General features: G+C 39.2%; 1 protein-coding gene across 1 annotated transcript; it reads left to right on the forward strand.

Annotated features, from left to right (window-relative positions):
• Window positions 1–21,841, forward strand: LOC136258920 (dnaJ homolog subfamily C member 8-like). Its single transcript, XM_066052309.1, has 8 exons — window positions 1–18; window positions 2,474–2,575; window positions 5,978–6,044; window positions 13,997–14,091; window positions 16,613–16,681; window positions 16,768–16,859; window positions 17,685–17,760; window positions 21,667–21,841. The coding sequence occupies exons 1-8, from the start codon at window positions 16–18 to the stop codon at window positions 21,769–21,771; spliced, it is 609 nt and encodes a 202-aa protein (XP_065908381.1). The 5' UTR covers window positions 1–15; the 3' UTR covers window positions 21,772–21,841.
• The last annotated feature ends 316 nt before the right edge of the window (window positions 21,842–22,157 follow it).

The raw sequence follows: 22,157 nt of genomic DNA on the forward strand, positions 1-22,157 counted from the left end.
TTAATCACAAAAGTTATGGTAAGTCATTGTCTTATCTGATGTTAGTACATATAAAGTTAATGTGTGTATGCTAGTCCATTTGTTTGTGTCCAATATATCAGATATTGACTGTCATAGGGTTAAAAAATACACCTTGAAAAAGTGGTACTAATATACTGTACTTTATTTATTTATTTATTAGTGCTTTACAGCACAAGTGCTGAATGTCTATAGGGCACCTGGTCCTACAGCCTGTTTAAAGTTGTTATAGAAAGTATGTTTGAAAAGGTGGAGAAAGGAGAAAAAAATCTATGACCGGACTTGGGCAGCCTTGAACCTGCAGCCATCCAATTAGTGCTTAAATGTTTGCAGGAGTCTGCCAGGCAGTCAGGATGTTTTCTCGTCAATTTCATGTATTTGTATCCATAGCAACTCTAGAGAGTGACTTATTAATAAATCATACAGTCCATGTATCTAGTGTAGGGGAACACTGTACATGTTAGCAGTCAGTGTTACTAGTCTGGTATAAAGTGTGAAGTGTATAGTAGTGTGCGTGAGTGCGTATGTGTGCGCGTGCGTGCGTATGTGTGTGCGTGCGAGCGTGTGTGTGTGTGAGGCAACATAGCCAAGTGGTTAGGGCATCGGCCTGGTAATCGAAAGGTCCCAGTTGAGCCACTTTGGTGTTGTTGTTTCCTTGAGCAAGAAACTTTACTCACCTTGCTCCAGTCTACCCAGCTGTTTAAATGGGGACCTGGTGGCCTGGTGTCAACTGGGGAAGCAGCCCACCCAGCTGTAACATCAATGGGTACCTGGTGTAAACTGGGGAAGCAAATGCCCAACTGTCCTTGTCTCGCTTAGTGGTGTTGGGGTTGTTGTGGAAATTTAGGTTCCATGACCACCCTCCATGAGACCTGGACAGTCCTCCTGCGGGTTACTAGCCCTTCCCCAGGAGGATTTACCTACACAAGGCTCAAGTGCCTGAGTGTGCACAGGTATCCCAGTGCTGGTTCACTGGGCAGCAATAGTTATGTTTCACACGGCTGCCGGAGGCTTTGCTTTGAGGCTTTGTGTGTGTGTGTGTGTGTGTGTGTGTGTGTGTGTGTGTGTGTGTGTGTGTGTGTGCGTGTGTGTGTGTACGTGTGTGTGTGTGTGTGTGGTGCAAAGGGGATCTGCGACTGCGGAGTCATAGGTCAAGGCCACCAAATTCGTTTCAAGTTAACGGTCAAGTGTAAAATATTCCAACCCACAATCAAAGAGTACTACTAAGTTGCAGGTCAAACATTGAAAAAGGCTCTTAGTCACAGGCCACGGTGAAATTCAGCGGATCAAGATGGTGGGTCTTGCCCCAAAAGATTTTCCTGCACATGACCCCAGTGCATAAGTGGTACACAGATATCCTTTTGCTGGATGGCAATATCTGTGTTTTGCAAAGCTGTCAGAGTCTTTGTTTTTTTTTGCTTAGCTTTTTGTAGAATACAGTGTGTGTGTGTGTATGGGTGTGTGCATGTAGATAGCCCTTTTTATTGGGTTGCATGGGGCTACATCAGACTAGTGTGCACAGTGTATGCACGTGTGTAGTTTGTGAGTAGAGTGCGTGTGTGTGATATACAGAGTATACAGTGCTATATATACCTATTAAGCATTAGTACATTCACATTGGTGATAATCATCAACAAAACTACACCTTGTAGATGATTTTCACTTTTAACAAACAAGCAAGCATTCTTGAACACACAGGGAGTTTGTGAATTACTGGTATTACCCTTATTTGCAAAGAGAAATTTGTGGTGACCAGAGATATTATAGATGAGTGTACTAAACTAACAGCCCAAATGACATCATGAACAGTTATATTGTTAACATTGAACAGTGCTATTGTATCAAAGGGGGTTATGGGGTTTGGAAAGGTCCAACAGTGATGTTATTAGACTTACAGTATTATGCACTTCACTTGAACAGAGAGGATATGCTAAAATACTTCTCATTGTGGTAGAGACCATCAGCACCATAAGTTAGCGTATAATCCTTCATGTGAAGGTTGTTTGTTGTGTTTCACTCTAGAAACCTTGTATGTACTTTACGTCAAGTTTTCCTTTACTATGTATGTCCGTACGTTTGTAGTATCATGCAGATCATCAACTAAATGCCTTTTCTACCATGTCAGTTGGCTGTATAAGTTGGTCATCTATATTATTGTACGTATGTACCTTGATCTTACCAAAACTCTATTGTAGTGTGTGCACCGTGTATGTAGCATACTATTCATACATGTGTATGTGACTTGTGATTGGTGAAAATTTGGTGCATTAGCTGAAGTTCCACCAGATTCCCCAATGCTCCATAGTTAATGTCCGTAACTTATTCATCAAATTTACAGTCCACCAATACTATTTCACTAAAATACAATTCCCGCTAATTATAAACCATATATGTACTTAATATGATGATGTGTGTTAGTGCACATGTATTAGTATTGTTGTATGTTCTCCTTCAGGTTAAAGCAATAGAGAAGAAGGACTCTGTACTAACAGGACCACAACAGATAGATCGACTACTCAGACCAGGCTGTACCTATTTCAATCTCAACCCTTATGAGGTAGTGACTAATGTTTGAGTATGATGTATCCTTAGTTGTAAACGCGGGTGCCTATAACACTTTCTTTATTAGCAGCCAGAGGATGCTTAAAACAAATTATGTTCATTTAATTGAGGAGGGTAATATGTTGATTTTAATATAATACAGTGAAGCATCATTTTTCTGTTTATAGAATACATACAAGACAAGTTTGGTGAATTGCAAAGAATTTCAAACACTTTTTTACAAAACAAAGTACATTGTTTTGACGCTTACGTGAAGCGTGTTCTGACAAACCCCGGCCAACCCCATTGTTTTTCAGTTTTGTATTGTGACTGATTAAAGAAAAAAGGTAGTGAAACCAGGTAATACGTAGGTGAAAGGTGGTGAAACAAAAAGGTTGCTTATAACCCTATACCTGCAGACATACTAGTGGACATTTTATTTCTCATGGTACAGACTGACGTTTAGGTCCACTAGTACAGTATATCTGCAGGTACAGGCAACCTGTCTTGTTTTACCACACTTAATGTACAGTACAATCTACAGGTTTGTAATTTGAATATGATGAGAAAATAGTCTATAATTTGATAGTAATTACAAATATGACATGTTACTGTTACAATTTGGTTGCACAGTTGATTGAGTTTATTTGTTTCCATTACACAATGTCACCTTGCCGTCTCTGTCTTGGTGTCAATTTGTATGTTTAGATGGAATTTCTGTAATCACAATATTTATGTACGTCACTAAGGTCAGTAGAAATCAACTTGAAAATAGGAAATCATGAAAAGATTTGTGCACAATTTCACCAGTGTTACTGTGGTTTTCCAAGTTCTTGCAATGCAAAGCATCATGAGCTAATATTGTGTCAGTAACGTTTAAATTTACGTAACTACACCTGTAATGTTCTGTGGTTGTCAAGTTGTATGCGTAAGGATGTTTAAAGTGCTGTGAGTCAGTAGTTGTCACTGAAAATCTGCTGTTGGACAACTGCGCACGCACATGCTTGTATAGTGCGTGATGCTTTGCAATGCGAGCTAGGACTTGGAAAACTGCAGTATATCCAATGAATGATGAGCTTTCTTGCTTGCAGACATCTTAATCAATTGATGTCTCTTAATTCTAAATTTTTTGTCTTTGTGCCCTGGTAAGCAAATGACAAAAGTACTACTATTTTGTAAGAGTGTTTTATAGCTGTATACTGTTGCTATAGGCTATAGAGTTGTGAACATCCAGCATGTGTGCATGTGTAGTGTTCACGCATATATGTAGTTCTCATGTGATCTCAGTATATCGTAGTTTTACTAAGTTCTCATGTGATAGTAAAAGAGATGTTACCATTGTAATGTGTTGATGACAGGTGTTACAGATTGATCCTGGAGCAACTGCAGGTGAAATAAAGAAGTTTTACGGAAGAGTAAGTGACAATGTGTATTGACAGTATAGTATGTGTGTGTGTGTGTGTGCATGCGTGCATGCGTGCATGTGTGTGACAGTATAGTAGTGTGTGTGTGTGTGTGTGTGTGTGTGTGTGTGTGTGTGTGTGTGTGTGTGTGTGTGTGTGTGTGTGTGTGTGTGTGTGTGTGTGTGTGTGTGTGTGTGTGTGTGTGTGTGTGTGTGTGTGTGTGTGTGTGTGTGTGTGTGTGTGTGTGTGTGTGTGTGTGTGTGTGTGTGTGTGTGTGTGTGTGTGTGTGTGTGTGTGTGTGTGTGTGTGTGTGTGTGTGTGTGTGTGTGTGTGTGTGTGTGTGTGTGTGTGTGTGTGTGTGTGTGTGTGTGTGTGTGTGTGTGTGTGTGTGTGTGTGTGTGTGTGTGTGTGTGTGTGTGTGTGTGTGTGTGTGTGTGTGTGTGTGTGTGTGTGTGTGTGTGTGTGTGTGTGTGTGTGTGTGTGTGTGTGTGTGTGTGTGTGTGTGTGTGTGTGTGTGTGTGTGTGTGTGTGTGTGTGTGTGTGTGTGTGTGTGTGTGTGTGTGTGTGTGTGTGTGTGTGTGTGTGTGTGTGTGTGTGTGTGTGTGTGTGTGTGTGTGTGTGTGTGTGTGTGTGTGTGTGTGTGTGTGTGTGTGTGTGTGTGTGTGTGTGTGTGTGTGTGTGTGTGTGTGTGTGTGTGTGTGTGTGTGTGTGTGTGTGTGTGTGTGTGTGTGTGTGTGTGTGTGTGTGTGTGTGTGTGTGTGTGTGTGTGTGTGTGTGTGTGTGTGTGTGTGTGTGTAATAAATTGGTCCCAATGTGGTCCTATTAACAGTATCATATTATCATGAATTACATATTGGAACATTGTTTACTTGAGGTGAACCTTGAGAGAACAGGTGTACATGATAGTTCATTTGGTTGGCTTCCACCCATGTTATTCCCCTTCAGTAGCCTCACTAACTAGTAAACAACACTGTTATATATTCATGATACTTCATATCTTCTCTATCACATCTTCCCACATGAAATCTCTTTAATGTTTAGGTAATTTTAATAGTGGATAATTTCTCTTGAGGCTCACCCTTAATACAGTAATTCTTTTGGTCAGTTTAATCGTTCCCAGAATAAATTATTAATTTGTTAATGTAATCGTTCCCAGAATAAATTATTAATTTGTTAATGAGGCGTAAAACTTAACACGGTCACACGTTTTTATGAAAACAATTTCAGTAAACCAGCCACGCACCGAAGGCCAGCTGTACCTGGTTTAAAAAGCTATAAAGATCGTGTCAGCCCTATTCAATAATGTGTTCATGAAACTATGTTTGGGACCATATCAAGTAGGTATGGTGAACTTCATGACCTCATTAATAGGACCACCTCATTATAGTGACCATATCAATCTATAGATCACTATAATGAGGCGGTCTTATTAATGAGGTCATGAAGTACACCTTGGCTATGTTTGGGACCTACTTGATAATGGTTGCTATAATGAGGTGGTTTTATTAGCCCTCTAACCATATATCACAATCATCGATCTAATAACTTACGTGCTGAATACATTTGTTACAACACAGTTAATGTTACCCTAAAGTCCTCTTGGGTCTTGAGCTAACAATGGGAAGAGGGAAATTTGGCAAATTTTTGTTGCTTACATTTACCTGCCAAAGTTTTCCCTCCATACCACACAACACGTGTTTCCACTATATAAACACTACACAACACCTACACATTATCACTGATGGTATGTTCCCATCTTATCATAACATGTGGTGACCACTAGTCTGTGTTGTTATTAGCTGGTCAACAGTTATTGTAGACAGTTAGTTTACTAGTAGACATGATGGTACCCATACAAGCCATCCTGCTGTGTACCTTGTACTGATCTGTCCTCAACTATTTGTAGAGGAGGTCATGTGACCTCTATAAGGCTAAGGGTCATACATAGTGTATGTTTGTTAACAGTCATGTATAGTATATGTCATGACCTCTGATATGTTATTGTATCTATGTAGTTGTCAATGTTAGTTCATCCTGATAAGAACCCTGGTGATGTGGATAGAGCACAGAAAGCATTTGATGGTATGTAGTGTGTGTGTGTGCGTGCGTGCGTGCGTGCGTGTGTGTGTATATAGCAGTGTAGTGTAGTGCGTTTGTGTAGTGGGTGTGTGTGTAGTGTAGTGTGTGTGTGTAGTGTAGTGTGTGTGTGTAGTGTAGTGTGTGCGTGCGTGCGTGCGTGCGTGCATGCGTGCGTGTAGTACGTGTAGTGTAGTCTGTGTGTAGTATAGTGTGTGTGGCTGTGCGTAGTGTAGTGTAGTGTAGTGCGTGTGTGTGTGTAGTGTAGTCTGTGTGTAGTATAGTGTGTGTGGCTGTGCGTGTGTGTAGTGTGTGTGCATGTGTGTTGTGTGTGTTTGTTTGTTTGTGTGTTCAGTATGAGTGCTATAGTGTGCATGTGTTACATTCTTTAGCATCTGTAAAATTTATTAATTTAAAATGAACTAGGGTTCCAGTGACAAAAAGTACGAAACAAGAAATATGCATGATGATGGCTATTACTACGAAATAATAATTTTATTGTACTAGTTTGTTAACTTTTTATAGCATAGCTATGTTATACATGTGTGGCTGTGACTGCTTTATTAGAATATCTCAATCTCTCTGCTTGTCTCAAATGAGCTACGTATTAGAGTAAGGGGTGTGGTTTGCCATGTCTAGTAAATTACAGCTAGAGGCGTGTTCACAGAGTACACTTATGGTTATTTAAATGTGAGGCACATGTTCTGATCGTTTAGGGGTGTGGTCGGATCAGCAGTCATTTTATAAGTGCGGTTACATGTATCTACTCCACCTGCAGTGTTCAAATAGTTATGTAACACTTTCACACCTCAGACCAAAAAAGTCGCCTTGGCTACATTTCATATGTAGCCCAGTTAGCCGGGCTACATACGAAATGTAGCCGGTCTACAACTGGGCAGTGATTATATAGACGTTGATGCTGAAATCGATTGTGGGGATCGATCAACACTCACGTATTTCACTATGAAAACCACTCAGATGGAGAGTGTTTTGTTATCCTCGCCATCCTACAAGTTGAAAAACGTTGGGTTAAGGTGAAAACATTCGATTGTTTCTGCACGTTTTCGAATACGGACACGCCCCCATCGGACACGCACGCTAACACTCTGCACGGAGTAACCACTCTACAAGCAAGCTTACCTGTCTAGGCCTTTAGTGAACTGCGTAGTTTTCCCATTAACGATTCAATAGCACTGATTAAAACATTAAACTCGCGCAACGGAAATTCTCCATGATATCTCTAGCTATAGGGTATGTCCGTTTATCATAAGCGTTTATCATAACCAGAACGTACTAGCTGCTGACCCATAATCAAAAATTTTAGGTATGCATATATAATCTAATCCAAAACAGCCAGCTGTAAAAAAAGTGTGCGGCCCTCAAAAAGGCTATGGTGAAAAAAGATGTGAAATCCAAGGTGGCGGCCAAGAAATGGCTGTGATGGTAGGTTAATGGTAAAAATTTTAATAACAACAATTCAGGTGAATTTTTGTGCCGCTTGGTCTTGGCAAAAAATTCATCTAAATTGCCGTTATTAAAATTTTTACCATTAACCTACCATCACAGCCATTTCTTGGCTGCCGCCTTGGATTTCACATCTTTTTTCACCATAGCCTTTTTGAGGGCCGCACACTTTTTTTACGGCTGGCTGTTTTGGATTAGATTTCACTTCTTTTTGTATTTGTATACCCCAAAGCCGGCCTATCCGGCCATAGTCCGGCTTTGGGACTTTTTTAACCTGTCTTTTTTTCTTTTCCACAGGAAGAAGAAAAGATGAAGCAGATGTACTTTAAATATTTCTGATCTTATCAGTAAATGTACAAATTATATATATAATACATATATTTATTACAGAACTCTCTATGGTGGTTTCTTTGTAACTGAACACTCTACAAAGTGACTTCTTCTTGCTGCTCTCTCTATAGGGTGAATTGTTTGTAGCTGAACAATATACAAGTAACTTCTTCTAGCTGATCTCTCTACAGGGTGGTTTGTTTGTAGCTGAATTCTGTGCAAGTGATTTGTTTGCAGCTGAGCTCTTTACAGAATGGTTTTTTTGTAGCTGAACTCTCTACAAGGTAACTTCTTCTAACTGATCTTTCTACAGGGCAATTTGTTTGTGGCTGAATTTTCTACAGGGTGATTTGTTTGCAGCTGAACTCTCTACATGGTGGTTTCTTTGTAACTGAACTCTCTACAAGGTAATTTCTTCTAGCTGATCTCTCTACAGGGAGATTTGTTTGTAGCTGAACTCTCTACAGGTGATTTGTTTGCAGCTGAACTCTCTACATGATGGTTTCTTTGTTGCTGAACTCTCCACAAGGTAACTTCTTCTAGCTGATCTTTCTAGAGGGTGATTTGTTGTAGCTGAACTCTCTACAAGGAAACTTCTTCTAGCTGATCTCTCTACAGGGAGATTTGTTTGTAGCTGAACTCTATACATGATGGATCTTTGCAGCTGAACTCTCTACAAGGTGACTTCTTCTAGCTGACCTTTCTACAGGGAGATTTGTTTGTAGCTGAACTCTATACAGGTGATTTGTTTGCAGCTGAACTCTTTACATGATGGTTTCTTTGTAGCTGAACTCTCTACAAGGTAACTTCTTCTAGCTGATCTCTCTACAGAGAGATTTGTTTGTAGCTGAACTCTCTACAGGTAATTTGTTTGCACCTTAACTCTCTACATGATGGTTTCTTTGTAGCTGATCTCTCCACAAGGTAACTTCTTTTAGCTGATCTCTCTACAGGGAGATTTGTTTGTAGCTGAACTCTCTACAGGTGATTTGTTTGCAGCTGAACTCTCTACATGATGGTTTCTTTGTAGCTGAACTCTCCACAAGGTAACTTCTTCTAGCTGATCTTTCTAGAGGGTGATTTGTTTGTAGCTGAACTCTCTACAAGGAAACTTCTTCTAGCTGATCTCTCTACAGGGAGATTTGTTTGTAGCTGAACTCTATACAGGTGATTTGTTTGTAGCTGAACTCTCTACATGATGGTTCTTTGTAGCTGAACTCTCTACAAGGTGACTTCTTCTAGCTGACCTTTCTACAGGGAGATTTGTTTGTAGCTGAACTCTCTACAGGTGATTTGTTTGCAGCTGAACTCTCTACATGATGGTTTCTTTGTAGCTGAACTCTCTACAAGGTAACTTCTTCTAGCTGATCTCTCTACAGAGAGATTTGTTTGTAGCTGAACTATCTGCAGGTGATTTGTTTGCACCTTAACTCTCTACATGATGGTTTCTTTGTAGCTGAACTCTCCACAAGGTAACTTCTTCTAGCTGATCTCTCTACAGGGAGATTTGTTTGTAGCTGAACTCTATACAGGTGATTTGTTTGCAGCTGAACTCTTTACATGATGGTTTCTTTGTAGCTGAACTCTCTACAAGGTAACTTCTTCTAGCTGATGTCTCTACAGAGAGATTTGTTTGTAGCTGAACTCTCTACAGGTGATTTGTTTGCAGTTGAACTCTCTACATGATGGTTTCTTTGTAGCTGAACTCTCCACAAGGTAACTTCTTCTAGCTGATCTTTCTACAGGGCGATTTGTTTGTAGCTGAACTCTCTACAAGGAAACTTCTTCTAGCTGATCTCTCTACAGGGAGATTTGTTTGTAGCTGAACTCTATACAGGTGATTTGTTTGCAGCTGAACTCTCTACATGATGGTTCTTTGTAGCTGAACTCTCTACAAGGTGACTTCTTCTAGCTGACCTTTCTACAGGGAGATTTGTTTGTAGCTGAACTCTCTACAGGTGATTTGTTTGCAGCTGAACTCTTTACATGATGGTTTCTTTGTAGCTGAACTCTCTACAAGGTAATTTCTTCTAGCTGATCTCTCTACAGAGAGATTTGTTTGTAGCTGAACTCTCTACAGGTGATTTGTTTGAAGCTGAACTCTCTACATGATGGTTTCTTTGTAGCTGAACTCTCCACAAGGTAACATCTTCTAGCTGATCTTTCTACAGGGTGATTTGTTTGTAGCTGAACGAAACTTCTTCTAGCTGATCTCTCTACAGGGAGATTTGTTTGTAGCTTAACTCTCTTCAGGTGATTTGTTTGCAGCTGAACTCTCTACATGATGGTTCTTTGTAGCTGAACTCTCTACAAGGTGACTTCTTCTAGCTGACCTTTCTACAGGGAGATTTGTTTGTAGCTGAACTCTCTACAGGTGATTTGTTTGCAGCTGAACTCTCTACATGATGGTTTCTTGTAGCTGAACTCTCTACAAGGTAACTGATGTCTCTACAAGGTCACTAGTTTGTAGCTGAACTCTCTACATGGTGGTTTCTTTGTAACTGAACTCTCTACAGGGTGACTTCTTTTAGCTGATCTTTCTAGAGGGTGATTTGTTTGTAGCTGAACTCTCTACAGGTGATTTGTTTGCAGCTGAAGTCTCTACATGATGGTTTCTTTGTAGCTGAACTCTCTACAAGGTAACTTCTTCTAGCTGATCTCTATACAGGGAGATTTGTTTGTAGCTGACCTCTCTACAGGGCGATTTTTTTTTGTAGCTGAACTTTCTGCATACAAAGTGACTTGTTCTAGCTGGTCTCTCTGCAGGGTGACTTGTTTCTAGCTGAACTCTACCGGGTGATCTGTTCGTAGCTGAACTCTCTACAGGATGATTTGTTTACAGCTGAACTATCTACATGGTGGTTTCTTTGCAGCTGAATTCTCTACAAGGTGACTTCTTCTAGCTGAACTCTCTATAGGGTGATCTTCTCGTAGCTGAACTCTCTGCAGGGTGATTCGTTTGCAGCTGAACTTTCTACATGATGGTTTGTTTGTAGCTGAACTCTCTACAAGATAACTTCTTCTAGTTGATTTCTCTACGGGTGACTTGTTTCTAGCTGATCTCTCTACAGGGTGATTTGTTTGTAGCTGAACTCTGTACAGTTTGATTTGTTTGCAGTTGAACTTTCTACATGGTTGTTTCTTTGTAGCTGAACTCTCTACAAGGTGACTTCTTCTAGTTGATCTCTCTACAGGATGACTTGTTTCTAGCTGAACTCTCGACAGGATGATCTGTTCATATCTGAATTCTCTACATGGTAGTTTCTTTGTAGCTAAACTCTTTACAAGGTGACTTCTTCTAGCTGATCTCTCTATAGGGTGATTTGTTTGTAGCTGAACTATCTGCAGGGTGATTTGAACTCTCTACAAGGTAATGTTTTCTAGTTGATCTCTCTACTCAGTCTGGATGACTTGTTTCTAGCTGAACTCTCTACAGTGTGATCTGTTAAGTTTCTACCTGATCTCTCTATAGAGTTATACCTTGTTTGTATAGCTGAACTCTTTTACATGGTGGTTTTTTGATTGGTTGCTGAACTCTCTCTCCACCGTGACTTGTTTGTACTACAGAGTGACTTGTTTGTAGCTGAACTCTCTACAGAGTGACTTACTTGTAGCTGAACATTGCATAAAGTAACTTGTTTGTAGCTGATCTAGATGAACTCTCTACTAGGTAGCTTTTTTTGTAGCTGAACCCTTTACGCAGTGACTTGTTTGTAGCTGAATTCTCTACAGAGTGACTTGTTGTAGCTGAACTCTCTACAAGGTGACTTGTTTATAGTTGAATTCTCTTCAGTGTGACTTATAATGTTCTGAATCTCTACAGCAACATATTTGTAGCTGAACTCTCTACAGGATGACTTGCTTGTAGCTGAATTGTCTATAAGATTAACTGTTTGTAGCTGAACTCCCTACAGAATAACTTGCAATGTAATATAATTCTTTGATGGAGTAAGTTATAAACGTAGCTGAATGCTTTATTAGGGTGACTGTTCTATTAGAGTATCTCGATCTCGTATATGCTACACGTAGTTGGCTTTGGAATCATAACTCAGTGATTTGTAATCCGATTCTTCTGTACTACTGCAAGGACTTTCTATGATAATTATTCCAGCTACACACCGATTTTCAGCTCACTGTTCTAAGCGGTTTGCCTGGTAGGCGTGAAAACTAATAGTTTTTTTATTCATAAAAGTCGATCGCGTAATTGTGACATAGGTTGGGTTTTGTGTCATATCTCGATGGCCTTTAACTGGATTCCTTTCAAACCACAAAAAGGCGCTCCTACGATAGTTACTCCATCTACGTAGCAATTTTCAGTTCATTCCTTCAAGCGGTTTACCCTGTGGGCGTGACAGACCTTCGACCTTATTTTACGCAAATAATCGGTCATAACTCCTACCAAACTTGGTACTGAAATTCGCCTTAATGAACCCTTTAAGTGTGCCAAATTTCAGCCCGATCCAAGCACGCATTCGTGTTTTATTGCGGATTTTGCAAAGTGTGCGAAAAGAAGAAGAAAAAAACGAAGAAAAAAAACCCAAACTTTGGCCGCTCGTATCTCGGAAATGGCTGGAGCGATTGTCTTCACATTTGGTATGTGGACTCCCCTACCTCGCCGGCATTTCTGTAGCAACTTTGGTTTTAATAGGATAAGGAATCACGGAGCTACAAAGGTGTGAAAATCGCGTTTACTTTCTTCCTGTAAATATACTCACGGTGTGGCGCGCCGGCTACTTGGGCCGCACGACACACTACCGTGTGTCTTGATACATCCAGTGGCTGCTCTCATATTGGCTTGGGTGATTGAACAGGCTATTAGCCTAATAAGTGTTACATATTAGCTGTAACATGGGCATTTGGGCTTTGCCTGATATGTATGCCCTCATGCCCATGTTACAACTATTACTTGTAACATCTAAATGTGCTCCTCTAAGGAAAGTGTTGATGTAGAAAATTAACATGTCAGTATGGTTCCTTGCATGAAGAAGATGACATATAACTAAAGAAATGCAGACTTGTCAGAACCACATGCCACCAGTGAGTTTGTTATTGTGACATGGAATGGTGGCTGTGTGCTGCTCCGTTTGGCCTCTAGCATTGCAACTGTGATCAGACATGCAGTGAGGCAGGCAGACAAAAATACAAGTTTTGATGATTTTAAAAAAATTCAATATATATTAAGAGAACTTTTAGGAGAGAACTTTTAGGAAATGCGTGTTTACACAATATGGGCACGCATGGCGACATTAGGTGGGGTAACTTAATTCTTACAACCTACAAATAAACATAGATTAAAAGTGTGTTAACTGGACTACTTGGAGAAGGTTAAATGAACACTGTAACTACAGTGGCTTACTTGTTATGAAGCGATAAACAGCGATGAGTCGTGTGTTTGTGTTTCAAAATTCTTGCCATGTCTTTTAATTTCGATTGTGGGTTTACTCACGAGTCATATATGGCCTGATAGAAAATTTCACGAGGAATCGAATGAAAAGTTGTTGCAGAGTGATAGGAGCAACTACCATCGAGTTATCTATCATTTTGTAAAGGTATGTAAAGGGTTTGCCTGTTTCCTTACTGAAAAGTTATTTTCACGGCGAGTTTTAGCCTCACCATTTAGCATTAGGGCAAACCCTAGGTATCATTTTAATCCTTGTTACATCATAAGTAGAATGACGTAAATTGCATAACCATGGGATGGACGCTTCGGAAGTTACAGTGCTTTGTGCAAGGCATGCGTCTTAAGTTTAAATCCAGTTTTCTGGATTATGCAGGCTTAAGGGTTAATATCCTGCTGTCTGTGAGATTTTAATGCTGGATATATGCTAAGGTTACTCCATAAAGGTAATTTTTGTTGTGTATGGTGTTTCTATGATGGTTTTTAGACATGGTACTTTTAGCAGTGCCTGTCACTTTACGGGTGAACCCTACTACCGTACTGTTTGATATTGCAGCTAGAGTCTGTGTTGTATTTATTAGCCATTGCATTTGGAAGTAAATATCCTAATAGAACGGTCACAGATATTTTATTCTAATAAAGCAACTTTACCATAAAAGGGAAGAGTTTATAGTACTGCTCTAAAGCACAACAGGCAATTACACAAAATTAGTAGTCCCAATGGTATATCGTTCCTAGTGGTTAAAGTGTTATATGTACATTACAGCTGTCAACAAGGCCTACAAATTGTTTGAAGATGAAGAACAAGTAAAATACTGTGAGGCCATAGTGGAAGAGGCTCGCTCCCAGCTGGAAACAAAGGTGTGTATTTTTGTGTAAACTGTAAAATATAACATTGTATATTAGACATTGAGACAAATTCACTGGTCAACTGCTAAATGATGTCTTCGGCTAAGCATAACTCATTCACTGTTTGTCATCACTTATAGACCCAAGATGTGCCCAACTGCAGCAGTTACAATGGGTGCATCCTGAACTTACCTTTGTCCTCCTTTGTGTCCTATTTCTTTCTCCACTACCGTTGATTTGTGGGTAGCACATAATGTGCTGACTATTGCAGAAATTGTCTATGTAATTTCTGTAGTAACCAGATTGATTTCAGAGGCTCTTATTACGTATACTGTCCTTTGATTGTAACACTGTGTAATGGATGGAAGATACAGTAACTGAAAATGAAGTGGAATGACTACTTAGCTTTCAATAATTGATAGTCATGGTGCACATTCAGGTGTGAAATGATAATGTCTGGTGCCATTCTATCCTTTGAAGTTGTAGGCCACTCTGATGGCATTTTTAGGCTTGAACCTACAGGGTCGGGTCATCCAGGTCAACCGAGTCACGTTTTGTCTGGGTAATCCTGGTTCTGACTTGATTATTTGAGTCTGACCTGAATTGGATTACATGTGAAATGAATTAATTAGTTTGCTAATATGTCATCCTGCTACAGCCCAGCTTCTTTCATGAGCCATGCCTACTTATCGGGATTAGTGTCTGTAGGCATATGCGGAGCCACACCATTCAGCCATGCTCATTTTTCAGTAGTATTGAAGTCTGTACTAGTAGGTATGCACGAATCCACGTCCATTGCTGTCTGCAGGACAGGCTTACATGGAGTCGCACCCACTAATTAATATATGAAAAATTATAAATTTAAAAATGAAGTAGGAATCCAAGCAGACCGATGGTAGCTATTACAGCATAGCTCGGTGGGAAATCTCTACTTTGGCATGGTATGTTCAATGCCAAACTAGTAGGGATTTCCCACCGAGCTATGTTGTAATAGCTACCATTGTTCATCTCTTGTTTCACTACTTTTTATCGCTTGGATTCCTACTTCATTTTTAAATTTATAATTTTTCATATACTAGTTTGTTTAGGTTTTTGTTAGCTAAGGCATACAGCTAGCTATAAAACGTGTGACTGTTCTATTAGGATGACTGCTGTATTAGAGTATCTGGAGTCAGCCTGCAAAGATGTGCGCTTGCCCAAAAGGGTGTGTGGTTTCGATCAATTATAGAGTATCTTGAGTCAGCCTTCCAAATTGAAGGTGTGTGGTCACTGAAATACAGCTAGTGTGTCATCGTGATTTCAACCGATAGATCGATAACGCGTAGGATGAAGAATGGGTGTGATCTTGTGACGTATTGTGAAAGCTATCTAGTACCAGTACCTCCGTACAGTAGCCTATGTCATAGATTATATAAGTAAGGAATATATAATCTAGATTATATAAGTAAGGAATATATAATCTATGCTTCCGTACACAAGCGTCGTCTAAGCACCTTAAATAATCTTGTGGCATCTATTATGCTGCTTAAAGAAAGTGTTGTTACGGAAAATTAATGCCTCGATATGGTTTCGTTGGATGAGGAAGACAAGCAGCCTGATGGAAGATAAAAGAAAAGACAAGGCGCAGAGGGTACACACTCGTCTGAACCCCAAAAGACACATCCCACTGGTGAGTTTGTTATTGTGGCATAAAATGGTGGCCGTGCACTGCTTCATTTGGCCTCTAGGCTTGTGACTGTGGTCAGGCAGTCAGTCTAAAATTCAAGTTTTTGGCAATTTTTTAAAATTCTGTATCCGGCTACCTGTAAGTTTTTTGTTGTATTTAATGTATTATATGGACTAGTACTATTCCGTAAAGGTAATTTTTGTATCGTAAGATATTTCTAGGATTATTTTTAAAGGTGGAATTTTGGGCGGCGCGCGAAAATTTCACCTGGATTCCTACTTAAACAGTACAACTGTACCATTTGACAGTTGTTTTACAGGGCTTGCAGAAGTCCAGCGTCTTTTGTTAGCCACATCCACTTAATGTCAGGAATGTTTGATACTGTTTGTAAAGCATGTGTGGAGCCACTCTAATTTATCAGTAAGGTCAGTTTAAGCCACACTCACGTACACTGGAAACATATTTTACTGTCTGTTTTTGTTTAACTACCCTTAACACTAGTCCAGCGCTCAAAATGCAGTTCTTGGTAAGTATTTTCTATTGTTTATTGATGATGTCATGATATTTCTATGATGGTTTTTATATGCAGCATTTTTAGTGGTGTATGTCACTTTAGGAGGAACCTTACTAAACATTATTTACATACTGTATAATACTGTGATGGTCCATACTTGAATTGAAAATTCTTATAACGTGCTTGTACAAGTGTGACCATTGACAAGTGTCCTGATCATTGTATCAAAGTGTCCTTAGTAGTAAGGTGTCCTGATCTCAGGGGTCTAAATGTATTTACCCTAATACAATTGCCATAAACATGTGTCCTGATTATCAAGCTGTTTTACCAGTTATGTTTCTATATTGTGACAGATAATAGAGAAACGTAAGGAGGCTAAAAAGAAAGGCAAGGACTTGATAGAGGAAGACATGCCTGAGGAGGTGAGGGTCACATCATATATTGTAATTGACTACTACTGTAGGATATGACATACACTAGTTATGTGATGGTGTGATTTTCCTTATAGTATTCTAAACAGCTGAAGAAGTTGATCACAAAGTTGTTTGCTGATATTGAGATTAAAAAGAAGGAAATGGAAAAGGCTGAGGAAAGAGACAGGTAAACTTATTGACAACAATACTGTTTTCATAGCTTTTGTTGGTCCATGCTCTCCTGTAGATGATAAGTTGTATACTTTATATACAGTGAAGGCCACCTTTCTTGTATGACTAACTTGTTGTAGTGAGATGTAGGGTAATAGCCGGGTTTCACAGAGAGAGTGCTGTATTTGGTCATTGGAAGGTTTCTATTGAATTATATATTACACACCCAACCAGAGCAGATTATAACTAGCACTTTCGTTGATCGTACATTATGTCAGGTCAAAGTCAAAAGTTGATCTGACATTGTATGACAATGCATGACAATGCATGTGCAAAGCAGCTATGTTAGTGGGTGTGGGATGCCAAGCTTTGGGATGTGGCAGCATGCCCTTCAGGAAAATTCTAAGAACTTTGTGTAGCTGGAATCAACGAACAAAACTTAGAATAGTACGTTCAAACTTTTTAAAGTACTGTACAGACGAAGGTGACCACACAGCATCACAATAGTCCAGTAAAGGAAGGACAAAAGCACAACACAATTTCCCCTTTAGGTACACTATTTTAGAAGCACTTTGACTGCTCTATTAGAGTAGCTGACTGTTCTATCAGAGTATTTTTTAGTGGAAAGTAGTCAGCCATTCTTGACCGGTTCAGTTGGTAATTGGGCTGTCTTTAAGCTAATTTGTCAATAAATGTCTGATGGCCAACCGTTATAATCTGCTCTGCACCCAACTCAGCCATGGGTTATAGTTATCAAAACACAAGGTGGTCTTCATTCATGAGGTTCCATTGTGGAGTAGTTTATCAAATGTCATTAAATGTGTTCTTATGTTATCTTTAGGAAACGTCAACTTGATGAGGAGCAGAAACAGATCGATGCCATCAAGAAGGAGAAGGAATGGAAACAGGAATGGGATGTCAGTATACTGTTTGTGTGTACGTAGTTATCTCATATTTAATGTATACCATGGCTCCGAGGGATTTTGCTGATATATGCACCCAAAGCATGAGGGCCGCATGCCCGAGGGCTAAGCATGTATATATCAGCAAACCCGACACAGTCGTCACTCGTGGTGTAAGTGATAGGTGAAAGAACTACATAGCACTCATCCTGTTTCTTTTATACATCAGTGTCTGATGATTGATAGTGGTTTTAATAACGTGGGTAATAGCTGTTAGAACGTTGTTCATACGTCAGTATGCTTTACACACAGCTCTAGAAAAATTGTGATTGTGGGATCCGGTTTTTTTAGTGTTAGCATTTTGTACTACATTAAGCCTACTAACTTCACTATTGGGACAGTAAGTAAGTTAATATATAAGTTAGTACTATACGTAAGTTACTCACCTATTTAAATCTAGTTGTCCTCTTTGTGTCTACTCAATGGCTACGTGGTACATAAAAATATGTATCCATGCATTGCCCAAACAATTATTTTACTGATTATTCGTTGTTTAGTAACTCTCAACTTAGTAACTACACTGAACCTAGCCTAACCTGTAAACCCAAACCCATAATCAAATACTCCGTGTCGCTCAATATAATGAATCAAAACTATTGTATCTTGAATGTGGGCATCAAAGCCATGAGCAAACCGCATTCCCTTTCCTGGCAATATGCGAATTACACCCCAAGCGGTGCCTTTGAATGCCCACGCTAAAGTCATAGAACAGTCATTTACATTTTATGGTCACTTGACCAAAAGGCGATGTGCAACTTTTAATGGTAAAAACTGGATTAATTTTGAGTACAGATTATAGTCAAAGTGTTATCCTTCTGTTATTCTTCTATGAGTTATTACTACCCCCTAGAACTAAATGGTCCCCCCAAAATACTGCCACCAAACTTCATCATACAAATTATTATACAACAAGAGTTTTAGTATTTCTAATGTCAACAAAAGCAAGTAAACTCACTGATTTTTATTATTTTTATTTTACTTTTAAATTACCAAAATCCAAGTTTTAGTCTGCTTACTTCACTGACCACATTTGCAAGGCTAGAGGCTAAATGCTGAATTGTACAGTCACCATTTTATGCCACAACACCTAGCTCACATCTGGAATGTTTAGGGTTACAACAAGTGTCTGCTCTCTGCACCTTGCCTTTCCTTTTACTTTCACTCATGCTGGCCATCATCTTGATGCAACTGAGCCATATATCAAGGCATTAGTTTTCCATAGTTACACTTTTCTTAAGGAGTGTATTTAGATACTGCAAATTATATGAAGCACTTATACTATCGTAAGAGGTAGTGTAGACCCAGTAGATACCTGTAGCTGCATGATACGTAGGTTTGCCACTGAAAATAGAGCACGATCACCATGCTCCTTAATGATCTAGATGCACTCATTAATGGTCTAGCTGCACTTATAAAATGATAGCATGACGACCATGTCCCTTGAAATATCACATAGGCCAGAGACTCAGTTGATACAGCAGTAGAGTGTTATTGATATGTCATTATGCTTCCACACACAACACCAGAAAAGTTGCAATTGTATGATCTAGTGTTTTAGTTTTACCGTTTTGTACTACTTTAAGCTACTAACATTGTTATTGGGACAGTAAGTAAGTTAATACATTAAATTAAGTACTTACAGTAGGATTGTAAGTTACTCACCTATTTACATAAATCTAGTTGTACTGTTTGTGTCATTCTGTGGTCTGCTCAATGGCTGATATGTGGTCGGTAGAAATAAACATACATGCATTGCCCAAACGATTATTTAACTGATTATTTGTCTCAGAATGTCAACCAGTAACTACACTGAGCCTATCCTAACCCGTAAACCAAAACCCACAATTTAATGCTCCATGTCACTTAATACAAGTACACAAAAAAATTTGAAATTTTTCAACTAGAGTAGGGACCATAGCACATCGATAAAATGTACTGAAACAAGTTGGACTACTAGTCCATGATATTAAATCACAGTAAAACAATAAGAAGTGTTATATCCCTACTGTGCTTGAGTTATCAATGTGCTATGTGGTCCCTACTCTAGTTGAAAATTCCAAATTTTTTCATGTACAGTACTTGTTTGTTAACTTTTTTTATTATTATTATGACTAGTGAACCCATGCATACCACATCTGAAATGCCCAGCCCCTTATTGTCTGAAAAGTGAACTATCCATTACGCTTCGTTGCCAGCTATGCTCAACCCATTGCAGGACTGGAGCCCATAGATTTTGAGTGGTCCGGCCATCCATGGACTGCAATAAAGGTCATAGTCATGCACACTGCTCAGTTTTTATTGATCTAATATGATCTGTAAATCAGACATTATCTGCGTTGGTGTATTACTTAACTGCATGTGCTATAAGTACACATAGCATGCTAAGCTAGAGGGGTCAGTGGGCATGCTCCCCCAGGGAAACTTTTGAAAATAGATACTCTGAAATGGTATCTGGAGGCTATGCAAAGTCTCTTCTTTTTGTTAACAATAATAGTAATTTTGTGCTACATTACCAATTAATTGAGTTTCATATCTGACTATTATAGCTAGTAGCTAATTTTGTTTTCATGATGTATACAAAAATTTCTCAAGGTGAAAGTTTAGTTTTAGATTGTAACTGCATGTTAATACATGACATGTATGATCAATTAGCTCAATGCAGTGTGTCATGCAGATGACTCACTGGGTATTTTAAGACAGTTAACACATATGTCATGGCTCAGACTATAAGTACTGAATGCTTTATTAGAGTATCACGATGACTGTTCTATTAGAGTATATTTTGGTGACTGCTCTATTAGAGTATCTTGATCTTTTCACTAAAATCAAGTAGCTGAAAAGTGATTGGCCGGACTGTGGGCTCTGGCCTTGACCCATTGCACAACATTTCGAATCAAGAACTGTTCGTAAAGCACCTCTGCAATCCACACATACCAATAGAAAGAAATCGTGCCACGCATCCTAATTATATTAATTATCGGTCTGAAAAGTGAAGTATCCATTATGCTTCGTTGTTGGCTATGTTCAACCCGTTCAGTACGAATCAAGAACTGTTTGAGAGCACCTCTACTTTCAAATTAGCCACTATGAAAAATGCAGACGGTTTCCGTTATGAAGGGAAGCCATCACGTGCTATCGTCAAATCGACACTTTTCGCTGTCAGCAAAGATGAATGGGACACAAAAGAGAACATTGGTAAGTCCATGAAGAATGCATTGTACATACTGCTGTATGCCAAAAGGCACCTGTCGGGCCGAAGCAACGTCAAACAGTGAAAAATCAAGCCCATAGCCTTAGCCGTTATAGAGTTACGCTTGTCTGGAGGCATCAGGCAGTCAGTCAGTCAGTAAAAAATTCCATTGAATAAAAAATTGTAAAATTCCGTAGCAACTTGTTGAAAGCATTTCGGGTCGATCTGAAAGCTTTTTTGGGCTTAGTTTTACCTAACCAGTACTGCTTCATCATCGTCTGGGAAAATTGAGGTTGGTTTTCGGGTGATATTATTTCGTGGGCCACGTCTACTCCTTTGTGGTCCCTACTATACAGTACTATGATAAAGAGTCAAAGTGTATCATATCTTTACACTGGTTGGGCATCAAAGCCATGAGCAATCCACATTCCCATGATATTGCTCAGGTAACATGTGACTGAGCGTCGCCTTTGAACACCCATGCTAAAGTGATATGCACACTGTATAATATGTGCCATTGCTATAAGAGTCCCCAATGGTGTTATGTCAATACAGTGTCACATCTGAGAATTTCTGTAATCAAACTATTCTATATTATAAGCTTGCCACAAATATTATCTCTTTTATGTACATTTAGATGTTTCTCTGTGTTGTTATATTGTTGTATATAGGCTGGTCGTGATGACAGAGTTGGTAACTGGAGAAGTTTTCAGGGGAAGAGGAAATCCAAACTACTTAAACCTCCAAAGTTAAAGACAGAAAAAAGAGACACATAAGCACACAACATATTTATGTCATACTTAATTACATGTAGTTCTCAAATTAGTTACAGTATGGTTAACAAAACTGTTTCATTATTGGTAAGATGTAGCTACGGAGTAACTCTACAAATGTACATTAGACTACACCCAACCACTTTACTGGACTACCTGGATTACGACACAGAGTCATAAATGAAAATAAATGTATAGATGTAAGACATCCCAAAGCTATCATACAGTGCAACAGTACTGTGTAGTAGGGACAATGAAGGTGTGGGCGTGGCCTGTGATAAAATGTCACCATGACAGTATTGGTAGACTAAAATCAAGCCCAAAAGTGCCTTCAGATTTACCAGAAACATTTTTGTTAAGTTGCTACAGAATTTAAATTTTTTTTATTT

The sequence above is a fragment of the Dysidea avara genome, chromosome 6 (assembly GCF_963678975.1).
Source record: "Dysidea avara chromosome 6, odDysAvar1.4, whole genome shotgun sequence".
Lineage (NCBI taxonomy): Eukaryota > Metazoa > Porifera > Demospongiae > Dictyoceratida > Dysideidae > Dysidea > Dysidea avara.